At 39.4% G+C, this 19,745-nt stretch overlaps 4 protein-coding genes across 9 annotated transcripts in view; 2 read left to right on the forward strand and 2 right to left on the reverse strand.

Annotated features, from left to right (window-relative positions):
• The window catches only part of garre1 (granule associated Rac and RHOG effector 1), a 34,999-nt gene extending 31,144 nt beyond the window's left edge, over window positions 1-3,855 (forward strand). Inside the window, exons 12-14 of the mRNA XM_087793580.1 lie at window positions 208-345; window positions 1,317-1,392; window positions 2,487-3,855. Of these exons, the coding sequence (XP_087649706.1) occupies window positions 208-345; window positions 1,317-1,392; window positions 2,487-2,849 (577 nt within the window). The 3' untranslated portion in view covers window positions 2,850-3,855. The remainder of the gene's footprint in view (window positions 1-207; window positions 346-1,316; window positions 1,393-2,486) is intronic.
• Window positions 3,856-5,748: 1,893 nt separating this feature from the next.
• Window positions 5,749-7,211, reverse strand: ss18l2 (ss18, like 2). Its single transcript, XM_087793599.1, has 4 exons — window positions 7,105-7,211; window positions 6,817-6,893; window positions 5,978-6,071; window positions 5,749-5,893 (listed from the first exon to the last, which is right to left on the reverse strand). Exons 1-4 carry the CDS (start codon window positions 7,171-7,173, stop codon window positions 5,843-5,845), a joined length of 291 nt encoding a protein of 96 aa, XP_087649725.1. The 5' UTR covers window positions 7,174-7,211; the 3' UTR covers window positions 5,749-5,842.
• A 1,568-nt stretch (window positions 7,212-8,779) lies between these two features.
• Window positions 8,780-14,165, reverse strand: lsm14ab (LSM14A mRNA processing body assembly factor b). Its single transcript, XM_087793563.1, has 10 exons — window positions 13,852-14,165; window positions 12,763-12,926; window positions 12,343-12,487; window positions 11,925-12,119; window positions 11,759-11,842; window positions 10,759-10,935; window positions 10,532-10,682; window positions 10,432-10,458; window positions 10,110-10,350; window positions 8,780-10,022 (listed from the first exon to the last, which is right to left on the reverse strand). Exons 1-10 carry the CDS (start codon window positions 13,973-13,975, stop codon window positions 9,999-10,001), a joined length of 1,332 nt encoding a protein of 443 aa, XP_087649689.1. The 5' UTR covers window positions 13,976-14,165; the 3' UTR covers window positions 8,780-9,998.
• A 1,173-nt stretch (window positions 14,166-15,338) lies between these two features.
• Window positions 15,339-19,745, forward strand: part of LOC148076354 (transcription initiation factor TFIID subunit 4) — a 120,540-nt gene continuing 116,133 nt past the window's right edge. For all 6 annotated transcript variants that reach the window (XM_087793581.1, XM_087793584.1, XM_087793582.1 and 3 more), the window contains exon 1: window positions 15,339-16,686. In XM_087793581.1, the coding sequence (XP_087649707.1) occupies window positions 15,345-16,686 (1,342 nt within the window). In that variant the 5' untranslated portion in view covers window positions 15,339-15,344. The remainder of the gene's footprint in view (window positions 16,687-19,745) is intronic.

The raw sequence follows: 19,745 nt of genomic DNA on the forward strand, positions 1-19,745 counted from the left end.
ACAGAGTATTTTGGTAATTTTCTGTGTACAGTACCTGGAAGACTCGGACCAAAAATGTCAAATTTATGAATAAAGATTTGACTTTGCTTTTGATTACAAATAGATTTTAACGTTATCAAAGCAAGAAGACTTGATAAAACCTATCGTATATAAAACCAAACTGAAGTTTATCCATCAGAGATGTAAACGATCACTTGTCGTCAACAGCGAGGCCGCCAACAGCAGCTGGTCGGCCAATCAGGGAGACTCTGCCAGCTCCAGCGACGAGACGTCGTCGGCCAACGGCGACAGTTTGTTCTCCATGTTCTCCGGGCCGGACCTCGTCGCCGCCGTGAAGCAACGGAGGTAAGTGTCCCGAGGCGAGCGTGCACCGGCCGGGTCAGAACACAAGGTTATTTACAAGACGCGTTAGTTTTATCAAACATCACAACAAGTCGACTAAAAAAAAAAAAAGACACAAAAGTTCCAAATGGATTTGTTGAAGGAACAGACTCGTCTTCATCTGTAAGTTTGGTCTGTAGCCAAACGTTCAAGGATTTGAATCGTCTTTAACGCTCCGTTATATTGTGAGAAGGATTAGGATTAAAGGTCACCATCGCAGTACTTTGCCGCCCAGTCACCCAATCACCGCTGTCGATCCATTTTTGACTTAACTTGGACGTTAAACTTAATTCTACTGTATATTGTAGCAACAAATCATTCGTCACTAAATAGAGACGTGTGTAGAAAGGCATCATGGGAAGTTGACTTTTTTGGGGGGTTTTGTTGGCACCATAAGTAAACTGCGTGAGGTAATTGGTGTCTGCCAATAAGTTATGTGATCAGTTTGAACATGATCTTTCGTTTAAATAAATCAATGACAAGTAGCTTGTAACAATATATTAAACTCTTGTGTTAGCTCAGGGTCAAGGTGACCCGAGGGCCTGAAAACAAATGTGTTTGTGGTATCCCTTGTGTTGTCTCTGGGTCAAAGTCAACCACCTTCCTGGCTTCCACAAATGCATATGCAGTGATGGAGGTTGGTCACCTTGATGCAGACACAACACAATGGATTCCACAAACACATTTGTTTTCGGGCCTTCGGGTCACCTTGACCCTGAGCTAACACAAGGGTTGAGTATTTAGTACCGTGTAGAGAAAAAACAAGTGATAATAAACGGTGATCTCTGTAGTATAAATACAAATGTTCCGCAGTACCTTGAACACCTTGTTGTGGTCGTACATATGAAGTTTTTGAAGTTTAACTTCCGGAAGGTACGAACGTTCTCTCCGGTTCTTCTAAACGGGTCCCGATCTGAGCGTGACTCTCTCTGCAGGAAGCACAGCTGTGGCGAGCCCGAGGCCTGCACGCTGCCCTCCCCCCCGCTGCATCACATGGGGGACGACAGTCAGGTACGTTTGATGTTCCAGTGACATCATCATGTGTAACGTCTTCTTTTGATGCTGGTTTGCTGTGACGTCTTCGGTGCAGCTCTGGTAGTTTTTGATAATATAGTTCAGACGACACGTCCTTCTGTTGAGGCCCCGTTAGCCAATCAGAGTCGAGCTTTCACGCCTCGATTCAGACATGATTTATCATGAAGAAGAAATGAAACAAAAATTAATTGCACCTCTAGAGGATCCGATGGAGACGGCAGCGTCCAAATCTTCGAGCAGCCATTTTGACTCTCCTATAACTTTAGACCCAGCAGCAGCTAGACGACTTTTTGACCAAATAAGGCTTAAGCTTCTGGTGTGAACTTAAGGTAGTAAATCAGTGTCAGAATCTTAAGCGATAGAATTCAACATTTTTTATAAATGTAATGATTTATGAATTATATTTTGAATTATACACATAATTGTATTTAATATTTTATATAATGTAAGGTTAAGTTTATTGAATTAAGTAGGAATAAAAAATAAACAGAGTTGATATTCTAATTCTAATAATTCAAAAATAAGTTTTGTAAATCCAATATTTTTTTTAATTTTTAGGCTTTTTAAATTAAATTTGATAATGTTGCTATAACTGTGTTCTCTCATCAGACTAAACCAATCGAGCACTGAACTTTTGAAATCCACACAAAGCTGTAAAACTACTATTAGTTGCAAAAAACGGAAAGATTATCTTTGCTTAGAAATCAGCCATGATGAATTGACACGCCAGGAAGTAAACACAGTCACATGATCATTTGTATGTAACGTGATTGGCTGAAATGTAGCTCGGTATTCGTTTGGTATTGTCTGGTGACACAATTATACATTATACCAACATATTTATATTGAATTTAAAAGGCTACAAATGACAAAATATAGAATTTAGCTAAATTACTTTTTAATGATTGGAATAAGAATATTAAACTTTATTTGTAAAAACAAATTCATTCATTTTGGAATTTTAAAAAAAGGATCAAATTGTATCTTCTTGTTCTTGGACGTCTGCTTTCCAGGGGCTCCTCTCATGTTCGTTATTCACCCCCTTCTCCTTCCCTGTCCCCCCCTCACAGGACAGCAAGACGAAGACGTGGCCCCCCAAGGCCCCGTGGCAGCACTCGGCTCACGCCGGCGCGATGCCCAATCCCAGCTCTTCCCTGTACCACATGAACCACATGACGCCCTCGTCCCAGTGGAGCGACTCCATCCAGATGCTGCAGTCGCCGGTGTGGTCCACGGCCGGAGACTGCTCCCCGGCCCCCGCCCCGGGGTTCCCCTTCACCCAGCAGCAGCAGCAGCAGCAGCAGCAGCAGCAGCAGCAGCAGCAGCAGCAGCAGCAACAACAGCAGCAGCAGCAACACAAACCCATGAGCAAGGGCTTCAAAACCTTCCCTCTCAAACCCGAGCACAGGCCCTCGTACCTGCACCAGTACTGACCCGGCTTTTCTTCTTTTTTTTTTTCTATCCCTATTTTTCCACGATAAACGTTTCGGAGGAGAAACGGAAATATTTTGAATATCCGGAAGGTTTATCTCAAGCCACTGTTGCGGCAACAGGGGGCGCCGACGATACTGTGTCTACATAGCAGGAACTGCCAAACCCCCCCCCCACCCCCCGACCCCCGGAAACGGCGTGTAAAGTACCACAGATATAGTTCTTTTTATGAAGAGGCTTCGAGCGGGCTCGGCGTAACGTTTTGAGATTTCTGTTTCTTTTCTCTCTCCCAGAATGCATTGCAGTAACGAACGTGTTGGTGTTGAAAGCACTTGCAGATTATAGTTTCCAACCAAAAGCGTTCGGAAGAGATTATCGCATTTTCAAATGAAATCCCTTCAACCTCCCGATTCGGCGCTAGTTCCCCCCCCCCCCCCCCCCCCCCCCCCCGACGACCCCTGACCCCTGACCTCTGACAGTATTAATCTTATTTTTCTATCTTCTTAAAAACCACGACTTCCTGCTCCCGACCTGTGAAGAAGCACAGTTTTTTCCTACGTGGACGAGTTACCAAATATGCCGCGCGTTTAAAAAAAAAAACTACAAAAACAAACACTAAAAAAGGTCGGAGGGCGTTTGGTTCTTCGGAATGTTCTCTCTTTTTTTTTTTTCGTGATGTTTGCAGAAGCCGATGTTGCCTGTATTTATGAACTGACTCCATGTTTTCCGACTAACAGACTAAACATGTTTACAGAGAGTTGTTTGCTGTAAATACATCTAAATCTATATCTTTTTATAGTCGTGTGCTCGGCACAATCAAGATCGTTTGCTTCTCCTGGTCGCCACGGAGACGAGCTGTAACCGTGTTGCTTCTCTGGCCGCGTCACGTGGTTCACCAGAGGCTTCCATGACGGACGAACACCTTGTTCTCCTGAGCCGGCGACTCCACGTGAACCAGCAAAGCAAAAAAGACAAAAAAGAATAAAACTATTCATTTGGAAAAAAAAATTGTTTTTGTCCTTTTTTCTTTTTTTTTTTTTTTCAAGATTATGACGTTTTTGTTGTTTTCTTTTTTATTAAGAGTTTTTTTTTTTTTAATTTTCTCTTTTTACTTCCATATGTCTAGTACTTTTCTTTCTTACTCCTTTTTTCATTCTTTCTTAACTCACTTTCATCACTTCCACTTCTGTCCTTTCTCTACTTTTCTCTTGTTCCTGCTTTACTTTAGTTTCTTTCCCCCTTTCCTTCACCTATTTTTTCATACACTCTCTTTACTTTTCTTTATTTCCTTTTTATCCACATCTACTTAATTTTTCCTTTGCTCACTCATTCCATTCCTCCATCTTTATTTACTGCTGTCATCCCTTATTTATTTCTTGTTTCTTTCCTTCTTTTTCTACTTCCCGGTCTTCTTTGTATGACTCTTACTTTTCACTTCCCTCTTTCTTCCTTTTTAACATCAATATCTTAATCTAGTTCCTTCTTTCTTTCCTTCCGTGATTCCTACTCTTCAATAACTTGACTTTATTCCCTCCCTCTTTTTTTTAACTTCAATATCTAGTTCTTTTTTTCTTTACTCATTCCATTCCTCCACCTTTCATTACTTCCATCATTCCAACTCTTTATTTGATTCTATCAGACTTCCAAGCCTTTCTTTCTTTTACTCCTCCCTTTATCTTTACTTTTTCAATCCTCACTTTCTATAATTCCTGCTTTCTACTTCCCTCTTTCTCGGTTTATATTTTACATTCCCTTTTTTTTCACGTCCGTATTGAATTCTTTACTTCCGCATTCCCACTCTTTATTTACTTCTGTCATTTCTCTACTTCATTCTCTCGTTCCTTAGGTTTTTTCTTTCTATTACAAAATTAATTTCCGCTCTTCTTTACTTTGTTATTCCCACTTTTTCATTCTGTCGTCTCTACTTGATTTTTTGTACTTCGTCTCTGTCCATTTTTTCCTTCTTTGTGCTTCTAACTTTCTACCTTTTCATCGCAACTTTTTATTTACTTCCCTATTTCTTACTTTTTGACTTAATGTTTTCCTTCCTATATTCTTAGAACAAATCTTTACACATTTACTTTTATTTAAACTTCCAACATACTTTTTTTATTTATTATTATTACCTCATTAAGTTCCTAAGCCTTTTATTTACTTCTGCCCTTTTATTTAATTAATCTTCACTTCTTTCTTAACCATGTTATTCCTAGTCTTTCTTTGCTTCTTTCTACTACCCCTTTTTTTTTTTTTTTTTACATTGTTTCCCACGTTTAACTTCCTCTTGTTTTTACTTTTTAACGTGTTAACTTGCATTTTGACCTTTTTTACATCGATATTTTATTTCTATCCTGAATTCTCTCCTTCATTCCATTGAAAGAGTAAAGTTCATGACGTCATACCACTTTTCATTCAAACTCGAACCAGTTACTATTGTGATTTTTTTCTTTAAATAATAGAACTTGTAGACAAGATTTCTTCATCACTTGACAATGGGTACATTTAAGGGTGAGAAATGTCGAGTGTGGCTGAAAACTCAAATTGCGTGACTGTCACTCAAGGTGTGAGACCTGGACAACTGACCATCCGACTGGTTATTAATCGTGGAAAAAGGGAACGTTTACCTTTTCAATCTCCTTATATCAACAATCAGCAAATCTACGGAACGTGTTCTCTTTTTTTGTTATAGTGGGACATCTAGTGGCCAGGATGGTGAACTACAAATCTCATGTATTTTTCTCAGAACACTTGAATCACTGAGACAACTGGACTCATATTCACAACACATGTAAATTCCCTCACGCGTTGTCGTTTCTAAAGAAAAATACTAAAACTTTTTTTGTATCTCTTTTTGCCTCGTGAAGTGGTAAAAGGTGTTTAAGAGAGAAAGTCAGATTTCCAAAATGCGTTTCATCATTTATTAAAGACTAGAATAAGTTAAGAACTTCATAGACGGAGATTTCAAATACAAACTAAAGCATCAACAGACTCTGATGCGTCACGTTCCTTCGGCTGCCGTGGACTGGACCGGCGCAGCGGCGGAGTCCGACTGTCGAGGGAGAACGAACAAACGCCAGGTTAAAGATGGCTGACAGTACTTCAGTGAGACGTGCACGACGACTCTCGCACTCACGGCTTCAGAGGTCGAGGTCGAGGTCGGCGAGTCGGGGCTGACGTCGGCGATGGTCGCCAGATACACAATGTTTCTGTGGAGAATCTGCTGGTATCTGATGAAGACATGGATTCACAGAGGCTCAGTCTGAGCAATAAACGTCGTAGAAATCACAGGAAATGTTTAAAATAGTTAAAGTATTCAAATCATAGTTATTAGTAGGTCTGCACTGATCAGTTGACAAATATACACAGATTATTTTTATTTATACATACACAAATGCTTCTAGTAATTACTCTTTTAAAAATAAAACCCCAATCATGTCACACACAGGTGATGCATTTAATGACATCGGGATTGCTATGGTGCGATATTTTTAACTAAACGTGAAACACTTTTAAAGTAATCACAGTAATCTTAACAGAATAACAGTAAGTAAGTCATTTAATATAAAAAGGATGGATAGGATAAAACTAGGATGTAAGCAAGTCATTTTTATTTATATATCGCTTTTCTAGACCAGGGTCACTAAGCGCTTAAACAATCAAAACAATATTCAATAAAGTATATACTTTAAAGATCAAGATAAAACTGATAACACAACAGGAGTTCCAGAAAATCAAGGAAAACTAATTAAAACACAGGCGTTCTAATAATTTGCCTTTTTCTTTTAAGAAAAACATTATTGAGGTAATAAGTGAAGTTTACATTATGGGTTTGAATTCTTGCACTTATTATTTAAAGACATGATAGTTTGTTAATTGTTTTCTTTTAAAAGCTTTTTCTCCTTTTTTTTGTTACAGTTTTATTGTTATTATTCAATCGTTATATCGGGATCAATAATAAGAAAACAGACTCACTGAACACACTCCACCGCTCGTCCTTTCTGCATGTATTCTGTCACACATCGAATCAGCTGTTCGTTCTCATCCAGCAACTAAAAGGATCAAACAAAAGTCTACAGTTTAACAGAAAAAGTGAAAATATAAGCGAGTTTAATTTCCCTTTAAAAACAACTAAACACCAGGCATTAGCTTGTTAGCATCAATGCTAGCATTCCACATACTATTTATTCCACGATCACCACATTCAGGTTATTTATTTAATTATATATTTCTGGATAATAATCGACGCAGAAAAAAACTCACCCTTTGTATAGTTTCTTGGTTTATTTTCGCCTTTCCGCGGAGTTTTTTAGGCACAAACACGATCGACATGTTTTCGTTCTACATTAGCTACGAGCTGTTTTTCTTCTTCGGCGATTTTGTAACCCGCTGTAGCGCGCCGCCCTAGTGGCGCTCAGGCGTCACTTTATTTCAGAATCAGAAAAACGTTTATTGAGATTATTTTAAACAAAACATTGGATTATTGTCTTGTTGTTGACAGTATAGAAAATCATTTTTTAAAAAACAACCCAGAGATTAATAAAATACTTAAAAGTGCATTACAAGTGGACATATACACATTTAAAAAATAAATACGATTATTAAATCTTTGGAATAATTAATTCTCAATATATCCATCTCGTAATCCGGACAGTAGGTTGGAACGAGTTCTTGATCCGTGAAATACTTTCGATTATTCACGTTATTATTTTTTTAACACTTTAAATGTACATTTGGACGGTTACTCTTGAGTCAACTTCAAGTCAAAAGAGACAGAAAAATAATATTTTTTATCAATTTAACGTGAGAGACAGTAACTTCAAGAGTTGAAAGGTAAGACTTGCTAAAAGAAAATAATGAAACATTAAATACATTTTAAAGGTGTATTGAATAATGACAACAGGGATGTTACATATTTGATGCTCAGAGACTTTGCCATCAACACCTTTTTCAACCTTGAAGTCGATTTACATTGTAATTTATTCCTGTATAATTATCTATAAATACAAAATAGAAAATAGTTTACCTTTTGTTTTTTAAGCTAAAGCTCAATATTAATTATGCTCCACTGTATTATAGTTTTAATTTCATGGTAGTTTCAATACAAACCTAGTCGCATATTCTAAGTAAAAAACTTAAAACACCGATAAGACAAGGGAGATGGTGATTGACTTCAGGAAAAAGTCTCCACCACATCAACCGGTGAGCATCCAGGGCTCGGACATTGAGCTGGTGGACAGCTTCAAATACCTGGGTGTTCACCTCAACAATAAACTGAACTGGTCCACACACATGAACGCCGTGTATAAGAAGGGCCGAAGTCGCCTCCACCTCCTGGGGAGACTGAGGTCCTTCGTGTGTGAGTGTGCAGACCACTTTTAAGGACTTGCTGACTTATTGCTGGGGAGCAGGCAGCACGGACTGTTTTTATTTTATTTTATTTTATTCTGTTAATAGTGTTAATTTTTAATATTGTAAATAATTTGTATATTTTTAAGATCGTTTTATTTTATTATCTATTTTATTATTTCTTTTTTTCCTTGCACTTTATTCTCATTGTGCTGTTGTAAAAGTGTGTTTCCCCTCTGGGGATGAATAAACGTATTCTATTCTATTCTAAGAACATCTGCTCATCCAGGTTTCTTGCTCAGCAGCAGAACATCTTCTACTCAAATTTTAATTTACTTTAATTTTTGCTGTTTGGCTGAATTAAGAACAAATCATGGGATCTTGATGACAAAGTATTAATTTCTTAATGATATTTCCATCTAATCATTTTAAGGGACAAAGCTCCAGAAGACAATGGATGGAAGCCGCTGAACCCCTCGACTGCAGGTACGATTCCCTTCCTTTCCTCACTAAGAATCCACCCGCTTCGTAACATCTTTACTCCAGTAGAAAAGCATGAAAAACATTTTAAACAAAACACGCACACACATTATTATTGTACAACTCTTTATGTAAAAATTCAATTCTGGTATTCTCAAGAAAACAATTCCTGGTTTTACATCTCCATTGACTGGAAGGAGTAACAAACTTGTGAAAACATTTTTGCGTTTTTTTTCTTCAACATTTCAAATTTCCACGTGCTGGTCGCAAAAAGAAAAAAGCAAAAACAACAAAGCGATGATCCAGACGATCGGTTTGTAACACAGCTGCTTCTTCTTCTTCGAACTCTAGTGCCACCTTGTAGTGCTATTTTACATGTGTCCAAAAGGTGAGCGTTGAGTTAAAGGGAGAGATGTACGACCCGACCCCCGCCCCCCCCACAGAAGGCACTCCCTAAGTACTAACGAATCAAAAAAAAACAAACCCAAACGAAACCTCCCAAATCCAGTCCCTTTGTTGACTCGAGTTCAAGAGAACTCGCTCCGGGGGAAACGTGACGTTGATTCGTTCTCGCTCACAATCGATCACAAGCGCTTAAGACAATTTTCTCATCCGTAAACATGAACTGGAGGTGGTCCTGGGTCAGACCCGGTCAAGATAACGTTTTTTCTCCCACTAACCAAAAAAAAAAAAAGGCTCAGATGACAACATTTTTTGGCTTCGTCTAGAGAATTATATGGCGCGTAGAAACCCAAAGTTACTGTTCTACTCGTGAAACTTCACTTGATAACCCGCGATTCATGACAAACGCTGGACGAAAGAAAGTGGAAAGAAAAAAAGAATCTAAACTAGTTTCTGATGAGCGAGTATTAAATGATCCGGAAGCAGACATTCAATATATTTTTTTAAATTGTTCTTCAAGCTGGTTTCAATCCCAAATGACACGATTATTAATAAAGTAAAAAAAAGAACGTTTTGGTAAACTACAAAGAAACCATCTGAGCAGGAACGAGTGACGAACTGGAAATGTCTCGAGTGCGCAGATGAACGAGTGTGAGCCACTCGTCTGGTTGAATGCAGAGAAAGTCCGATGCATTTGAAGTTTATCCAAAAAACAAAAAAAACAACAGTAAATATTTGAAACAAAAAGAGAAACGATTCAGAGAGTGGAGGAGCAGCAGCCTCACCCACCGGGCTGCAGAACGAACAAGTGTTTTTTTTTTTTTCTTTTCCAGTCAGATGCAGGAAGTGAAGACGTTTTTTCTTGAGATGGAACAAATTTTCGTTACGAGTGGCTACAATTCTCGACTTCCCCAAGTGCCGCCGCCTCACGCCGCCACCTTGTTGTCCTTCTGCAACAACAAGAAACGAACGCCAATCACCTGGTGTGACTCCAAACATCAACAAGTTCCTGCACATCTTCTAGAAACGCCACTCACCCCGTATTCGAAGTCGGCGAACTCCCGGCCTCCTCTGCCGCCTCGGTACCCTCCTCTGAATCCGGGCGGGGCGCCCCTCGGGGGCCCGAAGGAGCCTCTGCTCATCGGTCGCCCGCGACCCCCGCGGGGCCCCATGTAGCCTCGGCCCCGGTAGCCTCCCCGTCCTCGGTTGTGTCTCATGGGGATCCCGAACGTCTCGGCGTTCATCCGTCTCTCCTCGGCCCAGGTGGGTCGTCTGTCCCTGCGAGGATAACGGAGGTCAGAGGGCAAGGTTCACGGCACTGAGATCAACAGACGGGAATAAAAAAAATGTTTTCTTCACCTTGAGTATCCTCGGTCGCCCCCTTTACTGCGGAGACAAGAGCACGGGAGGTTCATATATTTGGAGACCAGAGTGAGACGAACCGCGGTCGAACAGGTACCTGGAGTCGTTGCAGGACAGATTATCGAAGAAGGACTTGGTCTTGTCGTAGTAACACGTGTTCTCTTCCTCCTCCGCGGCTCCTCCCTCGTTCGCCGGGTGTTCGGTCTCCGTCGCCTCGTCTCCGTTGAGAGCCTTTTCTGGCTTGTCGTCTGGGAACGAAGAGATGGAGACTTTAATGGTTCTCTTGGTCTTTAATGGCGCCACACGTCAGGTTCGGGGTCTTACCTTTTAGCTTCAGTTTGGTCTGCAGCTCTTTGTCGATCTCGTCCTTGTGGAACTGAGCGTTGGCCGTCTCGAAGTCGAAGTCCTCCTCGAACTTCATGAGTCCGTCGCGGCGCATGTTCATCTTGCCTCGGCTGCGGTTTCCTCTTCCGCGGCCGCGGCGAACGGGCTGAGCTGCAGCTGCGAGAAGAACCACGCTTTAGAAATAGACTTCTTCACCAGGAGAGAATAGGGTTTTGTAGACTTTAAACACAACTGCACGATGTCAAGAAAATATGGAATTTATGTGGACAATTTTTCTCATTTGATCTTAATTTCTAAACACAAAGAAAATTATAATGACAAACGTTTACAAAGTTCATTTAAACAAAATTCTTTTTTTTACGTGAACTTGTGTCCAACAGCATTATAGATAAGTATTAAAAATATCAACTAAATATTAAAGTGTTTAAGAAGCACATTTGAAAATTGTATTGTGTAGTAAGAACCGGATTTTGCACTCATCCTTATACGCATTTTACATAAAAACCTTCAACCGTCGTTACATTGTCGACACAACAACTACAGTAACAAGATAAAGGAGACGACAGTTTTGAAGTATTTCAATGAAAAAAATATAAGAAAAATGTCTACTCTTTTCACACGTCATTATTGGCGAACAGTCCCTTAAACGAAGCATTTTTTATCTTCGAAAAACATCTGTAGTCGGTTGTTTACACATCTATGACTTCAAATATTTGAAAATCATTGTTTAACACTCATCAACATCACGGTGTAAACTTTACACAAAAGTGTTTAAACACAGAGTAGAGCCACAGAGACTAATCACAGATCAAACTCATTGATGAGATTGCGTAATCACAGAGCGTGACGTCATGATTTGATAAATGATGAAACCCTGATTTCTCATGAAAACAAGAGGAAGAACCAGCCACAGAAGTAGCAGCATAAGTATCCGAATGTTATGATGCGTCATCTTGTAAATAAAAGGGCAGCGACTCACCACCGTGAAGATGCCGCTGAGAATCCCTGTTTTCCCCAGATGCATGTTCATGGTCCGGCTGAGCAGCTTTCAGAACGTCAGACGCTGAAAACGTGCAAAGATTACAAATAAAAAAACATGTCTACGACATCAGTGCCCGTTAGCAAACACACACAGACACACACACCTTTCCTCTGGTTCAAGAGGTCCGGCGGGTTGTGGCCGCCGGCCGCGGTGTTGCTCGGTCGGGGGGCAGACGGAGCCGTTTGGGTTCTCTGACCCACCGGGGCGGGAGGAGGGGCGGCGGTCGAGGCTTGAGCCGGGACGGCGTGTTCCAGAGTCTGAGGCTTCGTGAAGGAGTCCAGTGACGGAGCCGTGTTTTCTGAACACAATACGACTTTTTTAATTGCATTTCTTCGTCCAATACTTTGAATCGTTGCTTTCGTAAAATCAAATATTCTTGTTAAGAATTATTAATGGAAGTCAAGGGTAGACATTGATTTTATAGTGGAATTTGTAACTCACTTAAACATGAAGGTCATGGGCTCAATAATACTTAAAAAAAAGTTTACGAAAGCAGTTTTTCAAATCAATATGTCACTCACCTCCTCTAGTAGAAGTGAATGGTTGTCCTGCAAGAGGCCCGACAGCAAACTGGCCAAACTGCGGGACCTGGGCTCGGTTAAAAGGGGCATACGGTGCGGCGGCCTGAAAAGATGGAGGCGGTGCTGCACTGCTCGACATCGAGGACTGGAAGAAACAATTAAGTTTATTAGGATCCGCGTGAGGTGAGACAGTTCAACGTAAAAGCTAAGACCATAGATGTACCACAGGTGTGAAAAGTCCCTGTAGCGCGTTAGAACCTTTATCTAAGGAGACACGCGTCTGACTGTAATACCTCCTAAATGACTTCACAGAATTAAGAACATATGTACAGGATTAGCAGCATCCTTCAAACTAGCTACATGCACCGGTGTGTGGTGTCGTGAGGTGACACCGACGTCACGGAAACTCGAGCGACTCACTTGAACGATGGCCGGGTCCTGGGGCAGAGAGGAGGGGGCTTTCGGCGGCTCGCAGACCGTGAGGTCTTTGATGTCGCTGCCCCTGAAGATGATGTACTCGAAGACTTCTTCTCGAGGGGGGACCGGTCTCTCGGTGGGCCGATCCTCGGTGCCAAAGGAGCGAACTGAAACGACCCCAAAGTCGATTATTATACAAGTCGAGCAGCCTTCTTTACTACATATGTTTTAATATTTCAAATGGAAGTGTTGCATAATCTTTTTTATTTAAAAAATAGTTTAAAATCTGGAGTTAATACACTCTTCAGTGTCAACACACAATACGATATATTAACATAAAACAATTATATATTTGTAGTATTGTCGAGTACTCGACTCTGGTGTTGCAGAATTTACAGACCACATGACTCTTGACGAAGTCGTAACCGTTTTCATTCGTTTTGAATCAAACAATATCCAAACATCAACTTTAAAAGCTGCAGGATTTTACTGTATCCTCTCATCCTCAGTCACCGCCACAATCCAGAATTCTATCTGTAGCTTGACTGCGAAGGACGTAATGACTGCTGCCATCTAGTGGCCGGAAGTTTAATTAAAAAAAAGCCAATTAATTAATTGTAAATTAAAAAAAGGAATTATATAGGGAAAAGTATATAGACAATTATAATATTTAAACCATAAAACTAACTATGAGTACAAATATAATACGTATTTGAAAGCCAACAAATAATTAACAATAATTATGTTTTTTCAAAATCGATACACTATCGTAGAAAAAAAAAAGAAAAAAAAAAAAAGAGGATCGCGATTGATCGCTGTATCGATTTTTTTTCCCTTACACCTCCTACATCAAAATCTCTAAAATAAAGTGTACATTTATTCAGTGTACATTTAATAACTTCCCACTCATAGTCCCGCAGAGAGAGTGGTTGTTTTTAAGGTTAGCTGAAGCACGACGTAAACAAAGGCGCTAGCTAACCTAGCTAACTGCGTCGCAACTATATTCCTCCTTCCGAGTGTTTAAACTCAGAGCAGACATTATTCTAGTCACTCGAACGGTCGCGGCTCGGCTTCCTCGACCCAGAAACCCACCTTTAGAGAGCGCCACGGTGGAGTTCTCGGTGTCAATGGTGTAGAGGATTCCTTCATAGCGGATCTCGGCCTTGGACACCAGGCTGATCTTACTGCCGATGTACGGCGTTCCTCCTCCGCTCATGTTGGCTTCCGGCGTCTAAAAGATGCTTCAGCAGAAAGAAGTCGCCGTCAAACGATCGAGTCCAGTGTCTTTATTGTCCAGAAACCCGGTTTGAAGACGACATAACACGAATGAATGAGTGCGAGAGAGAAGTTTTGTGCAGCTCGAACATAAGCTGTGTCTACCACGACATGGCCGTTTTCACCAGGCTTCATCCGCCGCAGAGCATTGTGGGAAAACGAATTATGTTTTTTTTAAAACAATTATTTTTTTTGCCGCTGTTTATTATTGAGGCGAAACTGAGCCCTAAAATGAATTTTAAAAATATGATCACCAGCGAAATTACGGTTTAAAAGCGCGAGCATCTGTCATTTTAAAAGGAACAAAAGACTCGAACGCGATGACATGATTCGAGATTTTAGGATCTCGCGATATCACGCAGATTGTCACGTCTGCTTATCGTGGCAGAGATTTCTTTTTGAATTAATTCAGATTTGACCAAGTTTAAGTATTTCTAATAACGAAAAAAACAAGTGTATAATTTGTCAAAGAAAACGACATGTTTTAAACTCGATATAAATCTAATAATTTTGCATTATTTAAGCGTTTTGTATGCATAATCGTATTTAAGTAACGTTATTTAGTGGCACGCAATTTTTTTACCCGAAACTGTGATTATTTAATTATTTTCTCCTAACATTCCTAAACGTATATTTGAACAAGGTTTCGAGCACCATTTCTCAAAAAACTAAAGGAAAATTTGAACTTTTAAAATTAACAACGTAAATCATTTTTATATAGTTGACAAATATAAAGTAAACGCACCATTTAGCTAATATATTTATATATATATTATATTTAATGTATTTTACTTTAAACAAATTAATTAATCAGTACGTGATTTATAATATAATCTTATTTTATTTAAAGTGCATTTAATTATTTTTATTTATTCAGGACTGTCATCACCGTAAAAAAGTTTTTTCTTTTTTTTTTTATACACATGCAATAGAAGAATTCTTATTATTGTTATTACGATCATGAATGCCGTTCTTTTTATTGGCTTTAGTTGAACATTTCGTTGAATATTTCAAGAGTGAAAAAATGTTGCTTCAAAACCGTTATGTAATACAAGTTAAAGTGATTAAAAAATATATAAATATTTAAAGCACAATTTGTAAAATAATAAAAAATATTCGACTTAACGTTCAATAAAAATAATAATAAAGGAAAATGCATGTATAGTATCCGTGTCATCACTTTTTTTTCCATAATAAAACTAGTGTAAAATATATTTTTCTTCGGTAAATGACGTCAAACACATTCCCACAATGCCTAGTAACACGCATGCGCAAAGCAAATTACAAGCCAAGCTATCCGTCGAACAGAGATGGCGGGCGCCTCCGACCCCCTGGAAGATATGCTCTTCTCCGAGGTGGACGAGAAGGCGGTGAGCGACCTCGTCGGTTCCCTGGAGTCCCAGCTCGCGGGTCAAAGTGACCCGGCGGCGAAAAGCGACGAGAACGGCGGCACGAGCTCCCTGGCTCGCGCTAACCACCACCACCACCAACACCACCATCACTCGGGAAAATCACTACCAGCTCCGGCGGTAACAACAACAACAACAACAACAACAACAACACCGGAGCAGCAGCAACGGAGGAACAAACCCGACGGTCGCCCGGATTTCAACTCGAAAGGCGTCCATTCGGGGGGAAGTGTGATGACACCCCCCGCCGTGGACGGTACCGCGTCTCCTGGCGAGACCAGCAGCAGCAGCGAGTCACATGGAGCATCCATCACAACTCGGACCGCGTCTGGCGAGACAACTTTGACGCCGCCGCCGGTCAGCATCACCATCAGCCGGGAGGCGTCGTCGTCGTCGTCGTCGTCGGTGGACGAGGGGTCCAGGAAACGCCTGGCGACCCCTCGGAGAGGCGCGCGGGCGAAGAGTTTTAACGGCGCCGCGATCACGACCCGACGGACCAGCAGCACCAGCACCGGCACCAGCAGCGGTACCAACACCATCACCAACAACAACAACAACAACACGGCGGTGAGCGACAGCGTCTCTTCCCCGGACACCGCGAACTCTACTCCCGCCGCGTCTGTAAACACTTCCACCTTCTCCTTGTCCAGCCTGCGTGCAGGTCAGGCGTCCATAGCGCTGGACAGAGGGACCCCCACCATCGCCCTCCACAGGCTCCCCAACCATATAGTAGCCAGCATAGCCCAGCACGGGAACGGGACTACCGTGTCCGCGTTGGCTCAAAAAGCGTCGCCCGAGGATAAAGTCGCCACAGATGAGCCTAGAACTGAACTGTCTGAAAGTGTCAACTCTGTGGTGGTGGACGCTCCTTCTTCTCCGGTCGCCACGACGGCGTCCACCACCGCCATCGCGTCCACCACCACCGCCGCCACGACCGCCATGACCACCACGACTGCCACCACGGTGACCCAGCCCCAGCCACTGGTCAGAGCCTCGGCGGCGGTCGCCATCACCACCACCACCAGCTCGCCGCCAGTCGTGTCGCCCGTGACCACCGGCACCGTCAGGCCCGCCCCATCCGCTCCCACCATCGTGGCCACCACGGTACCGTCGCAACCCCGTCCCGTGCTGGCCACCCCGCAACAACGCATGGTGGCGCCGCAGCTCATCGTACGACCGCCTCCGCCGCCGCAGCAGCAGCAGACGACCATACAGCTCCCACCCGGGTTCACCATCCCGCCGGGTAAGCCTCTTGCAACTTTGGTGGAGAGAGTTGCACGAAGATCTTTGGGTTTAGTCGGAGGAACCTAGACCTGGCTGGAGTGTGGCCCCCCTCTCCCCGTGACTGGATTTATGTGGCCCCCCCGCATGAGGTCGAAGATCATGAAGGAACTAACTTTTATTTTATTAATTTGTATCTTTTTCTGTTCATTAATAGCCTCTAAACATCACTTTAGGGTTTTCAATTCAGGACTTTTGCCAATTTTTTGTCAGTATTTATTGTGAATTTCTAAAAATAATAATTAAGAAATATGTTTTTTATACAGTTGATAACTTATTACTACAGTTCATTATTAGTATTTAAATATGACTGAAGGGTTTTTAGGATTTTTGTCAGTATTTATTGTGAATTTCTAAAATAAATGATTAAGAAATATGTTTTTTATACAGTTGATAACTTATTACTTCAGTTCATTATTAGTATTTAAATGTGACTGAAGGGTTTTTAGGATTTTTGTCAGTATTTATTGTGAATTTCTAAAAAAAATAATTAAAAAAACATGTTTTTTTTACAGTTGATAACTTATTACTACAGTTTATTATTAGTCTAAAAATATGACTGAAGGGTTAGAGGATTTTTTCAAAGTATTTATTGACCCTCAAAAAGATTTAAATGAATATAAAAAAATGGATAAAGACTTTAAATTAAATACTGTATATCATTTTTTATACAGTTGTTAACTTAATTTAACTATTATTACTGGTCTCAAAATATAACTGAAGGGTTTTAGGATTTTTGTCATTTTTGCATGTATTTATTCGTCCTAAAAGATTGAAGTGGATAAAAAAAAAGAAAATAAAAAAAGCTAATTTTAACATTAGAAATACTATTGTACATACTTTTTATACAGTTGTTCTACTAGTCTCCAAATATGACTTTGGGGTTTTTGTTTTATGACTTTTTACATTTTTGTATTTATTCCCCCTCGAAAATATTTAAAATAAAATAAAAATAAAAGACATTTTGAACTTTAAAAATGATATAATTTAAATACAGTTGATAACTTGAATTACAAAAATACTCACCATGTAGTTCATAAAATATTTGTCATTCTTGTTTTAGATTTTTCTCTTTTTTTGTTAGTTTTTATTGACCTTCAAAAAGATTTGAGTGGATCCAAAAATAATGACTTTTCTTTTTTACATTTAAAAATAATGAGGTGTGTTATTTATATACATTTGATAACTTTAGATAAAAGTAAATGCACAGTTTAGCTCATAATATACATTATTTATTATCACATTCTTTAATACTGTGTAAGTTAATATTCAAAATATTTGGACAAATGCTGCTTTCATGTGAGATTTTCTTTCCAAAATAAATGTTAGTGTATATATAAAATAATCACTACCATTTTTAGCTTGGTTTTATACTTTTCCCTCCTTTATCCTTTATATATTATTTATCGATCTATAAGCTATTAAGTACAATCAAGTAACGTTAATGCTTGTTACTTAATAAAAACTTCACTTTGTTGCTATATTTTTCTATTATTTTCTATTCAATTATAATTATATACTTTTGTATTTATTTCCACTATTCATTACTAGTCTCTTAAAACAACAAAAATAGATTTTTTTGTATTTATTGACCCTCAAAGATATTCCAGTGAATATAAATAATCCTTGGAAATAAGGTGCTTCTATATTATTTTTCAAAATAAAGGCTATATAATATACAATAAATACTATTTTTTTTGCATCTTAAACTTCAAATATTGCTAATGTTTGTCATTTAATAAACAACTTGAGCTTCACCCTGTTGATGTATATCTTTATATTTTGCTATTATCTCATCAATATTGTCCCCGGTGTGGGAAGAATCAAGGTTTTTTATTAAAATAAAAATGTGCACTAAACTAAAACTTGATGTTTGCGGTGAACACACTTCTCTGTAAACACAAACCACCGACTCTCACAGGGTTTGTTGTGGCTTCAGTGGCTGAACCGACCGCTGTCGTGTCATTTAGTTATGGTCGTCAGCGATTCATTCTGGGGGTTTATCCACGTCTCCAGGCTGAAGCATGTGGTGCCAAATCTAAATAACATCTTTAAATGAAACAAAACGTCACATTTTAATGTAAAATAAGGCATGAAAATCAACAACATTTTAATCCAATTCAAAATAATTGAATGAGTAAATAAAAAAAGTAAGAACAAAACACGCAAAAATGGTAGAAATGACAAAGATGTATATGTATTTTTAAGTTTTTTTACAATAAGTAACCTCAGACTATTTTTTTACTGCCATTATTAGTGGAGGTATTGTATTTTTATTCCACTCAAACACTTAATTGTGTTTTTATTAGTGCTCTGCATATTCTCTAACTTTTATTAAATAAAAAGTAGTCTAAAAATGATAGAAAAGTGTTTTTTGTACTTCCTCCTGTTTTTTAAGTCGGTCATGTGTTGTGTTTGTTTACATGGACCAGAATTCTACAGTAGTTTTGATTCAAAATGGGTTTTTATTTACATCTCAGGTAAAGAGAGTCAAAATGAAGTCTGCTCTGACACTTAATCACATTTATGTTTATTATAACCTTGTTTCTTATCGCATTTAAAGTGTTGTGTAAAATGTGTTTGATTCAAAGTTTGTGATTGGGGAAAAAAAAGAAAAAAAAAGCCTTAAACATAAACATAAACTGACCCGAAGGATAGATTCAAATGAAAAAAACAATACATAAATAAATACAAATTTTCTATTTTGTAAACAAAATATCTTCAGAACTTTAAGTCTTGTTACATTAAAATGCTTGATTTTAAACATGCAATTGGAATTTTTTACACTTTTTAAAAGAACTGCTTTGTTAAAAGTGTATTTGTCAGCTAATATAGACATTATATCAGTATGTATACAGTACTATATCATAGTTTGACGTCGAGCGACCCATAAAGTCTACACAACCTACCGTAAATGAGTGATACACAAACAGAGGAAATCATAAAAGATTATTAAAAATGTTTTATCTCGTCGTTGTAAATAATGCTGTTGAGGTCATGTTGCACAGAGAGAGATGTTTG

This window comes from Callionymus lyra, chromosome 6, assembly GCF_982586985.1.
Source record: "Callionymus lyra chromosome 6, fCalLyr1.hap1.1, whole genome shotgun sequence".
Taxonomy (NCBI): Eukaryota; Metazoa; Chordata; class Actinopteri; order Syngnathiformes; family Callionymidae; genus Callionymus; species Callionymus lyra.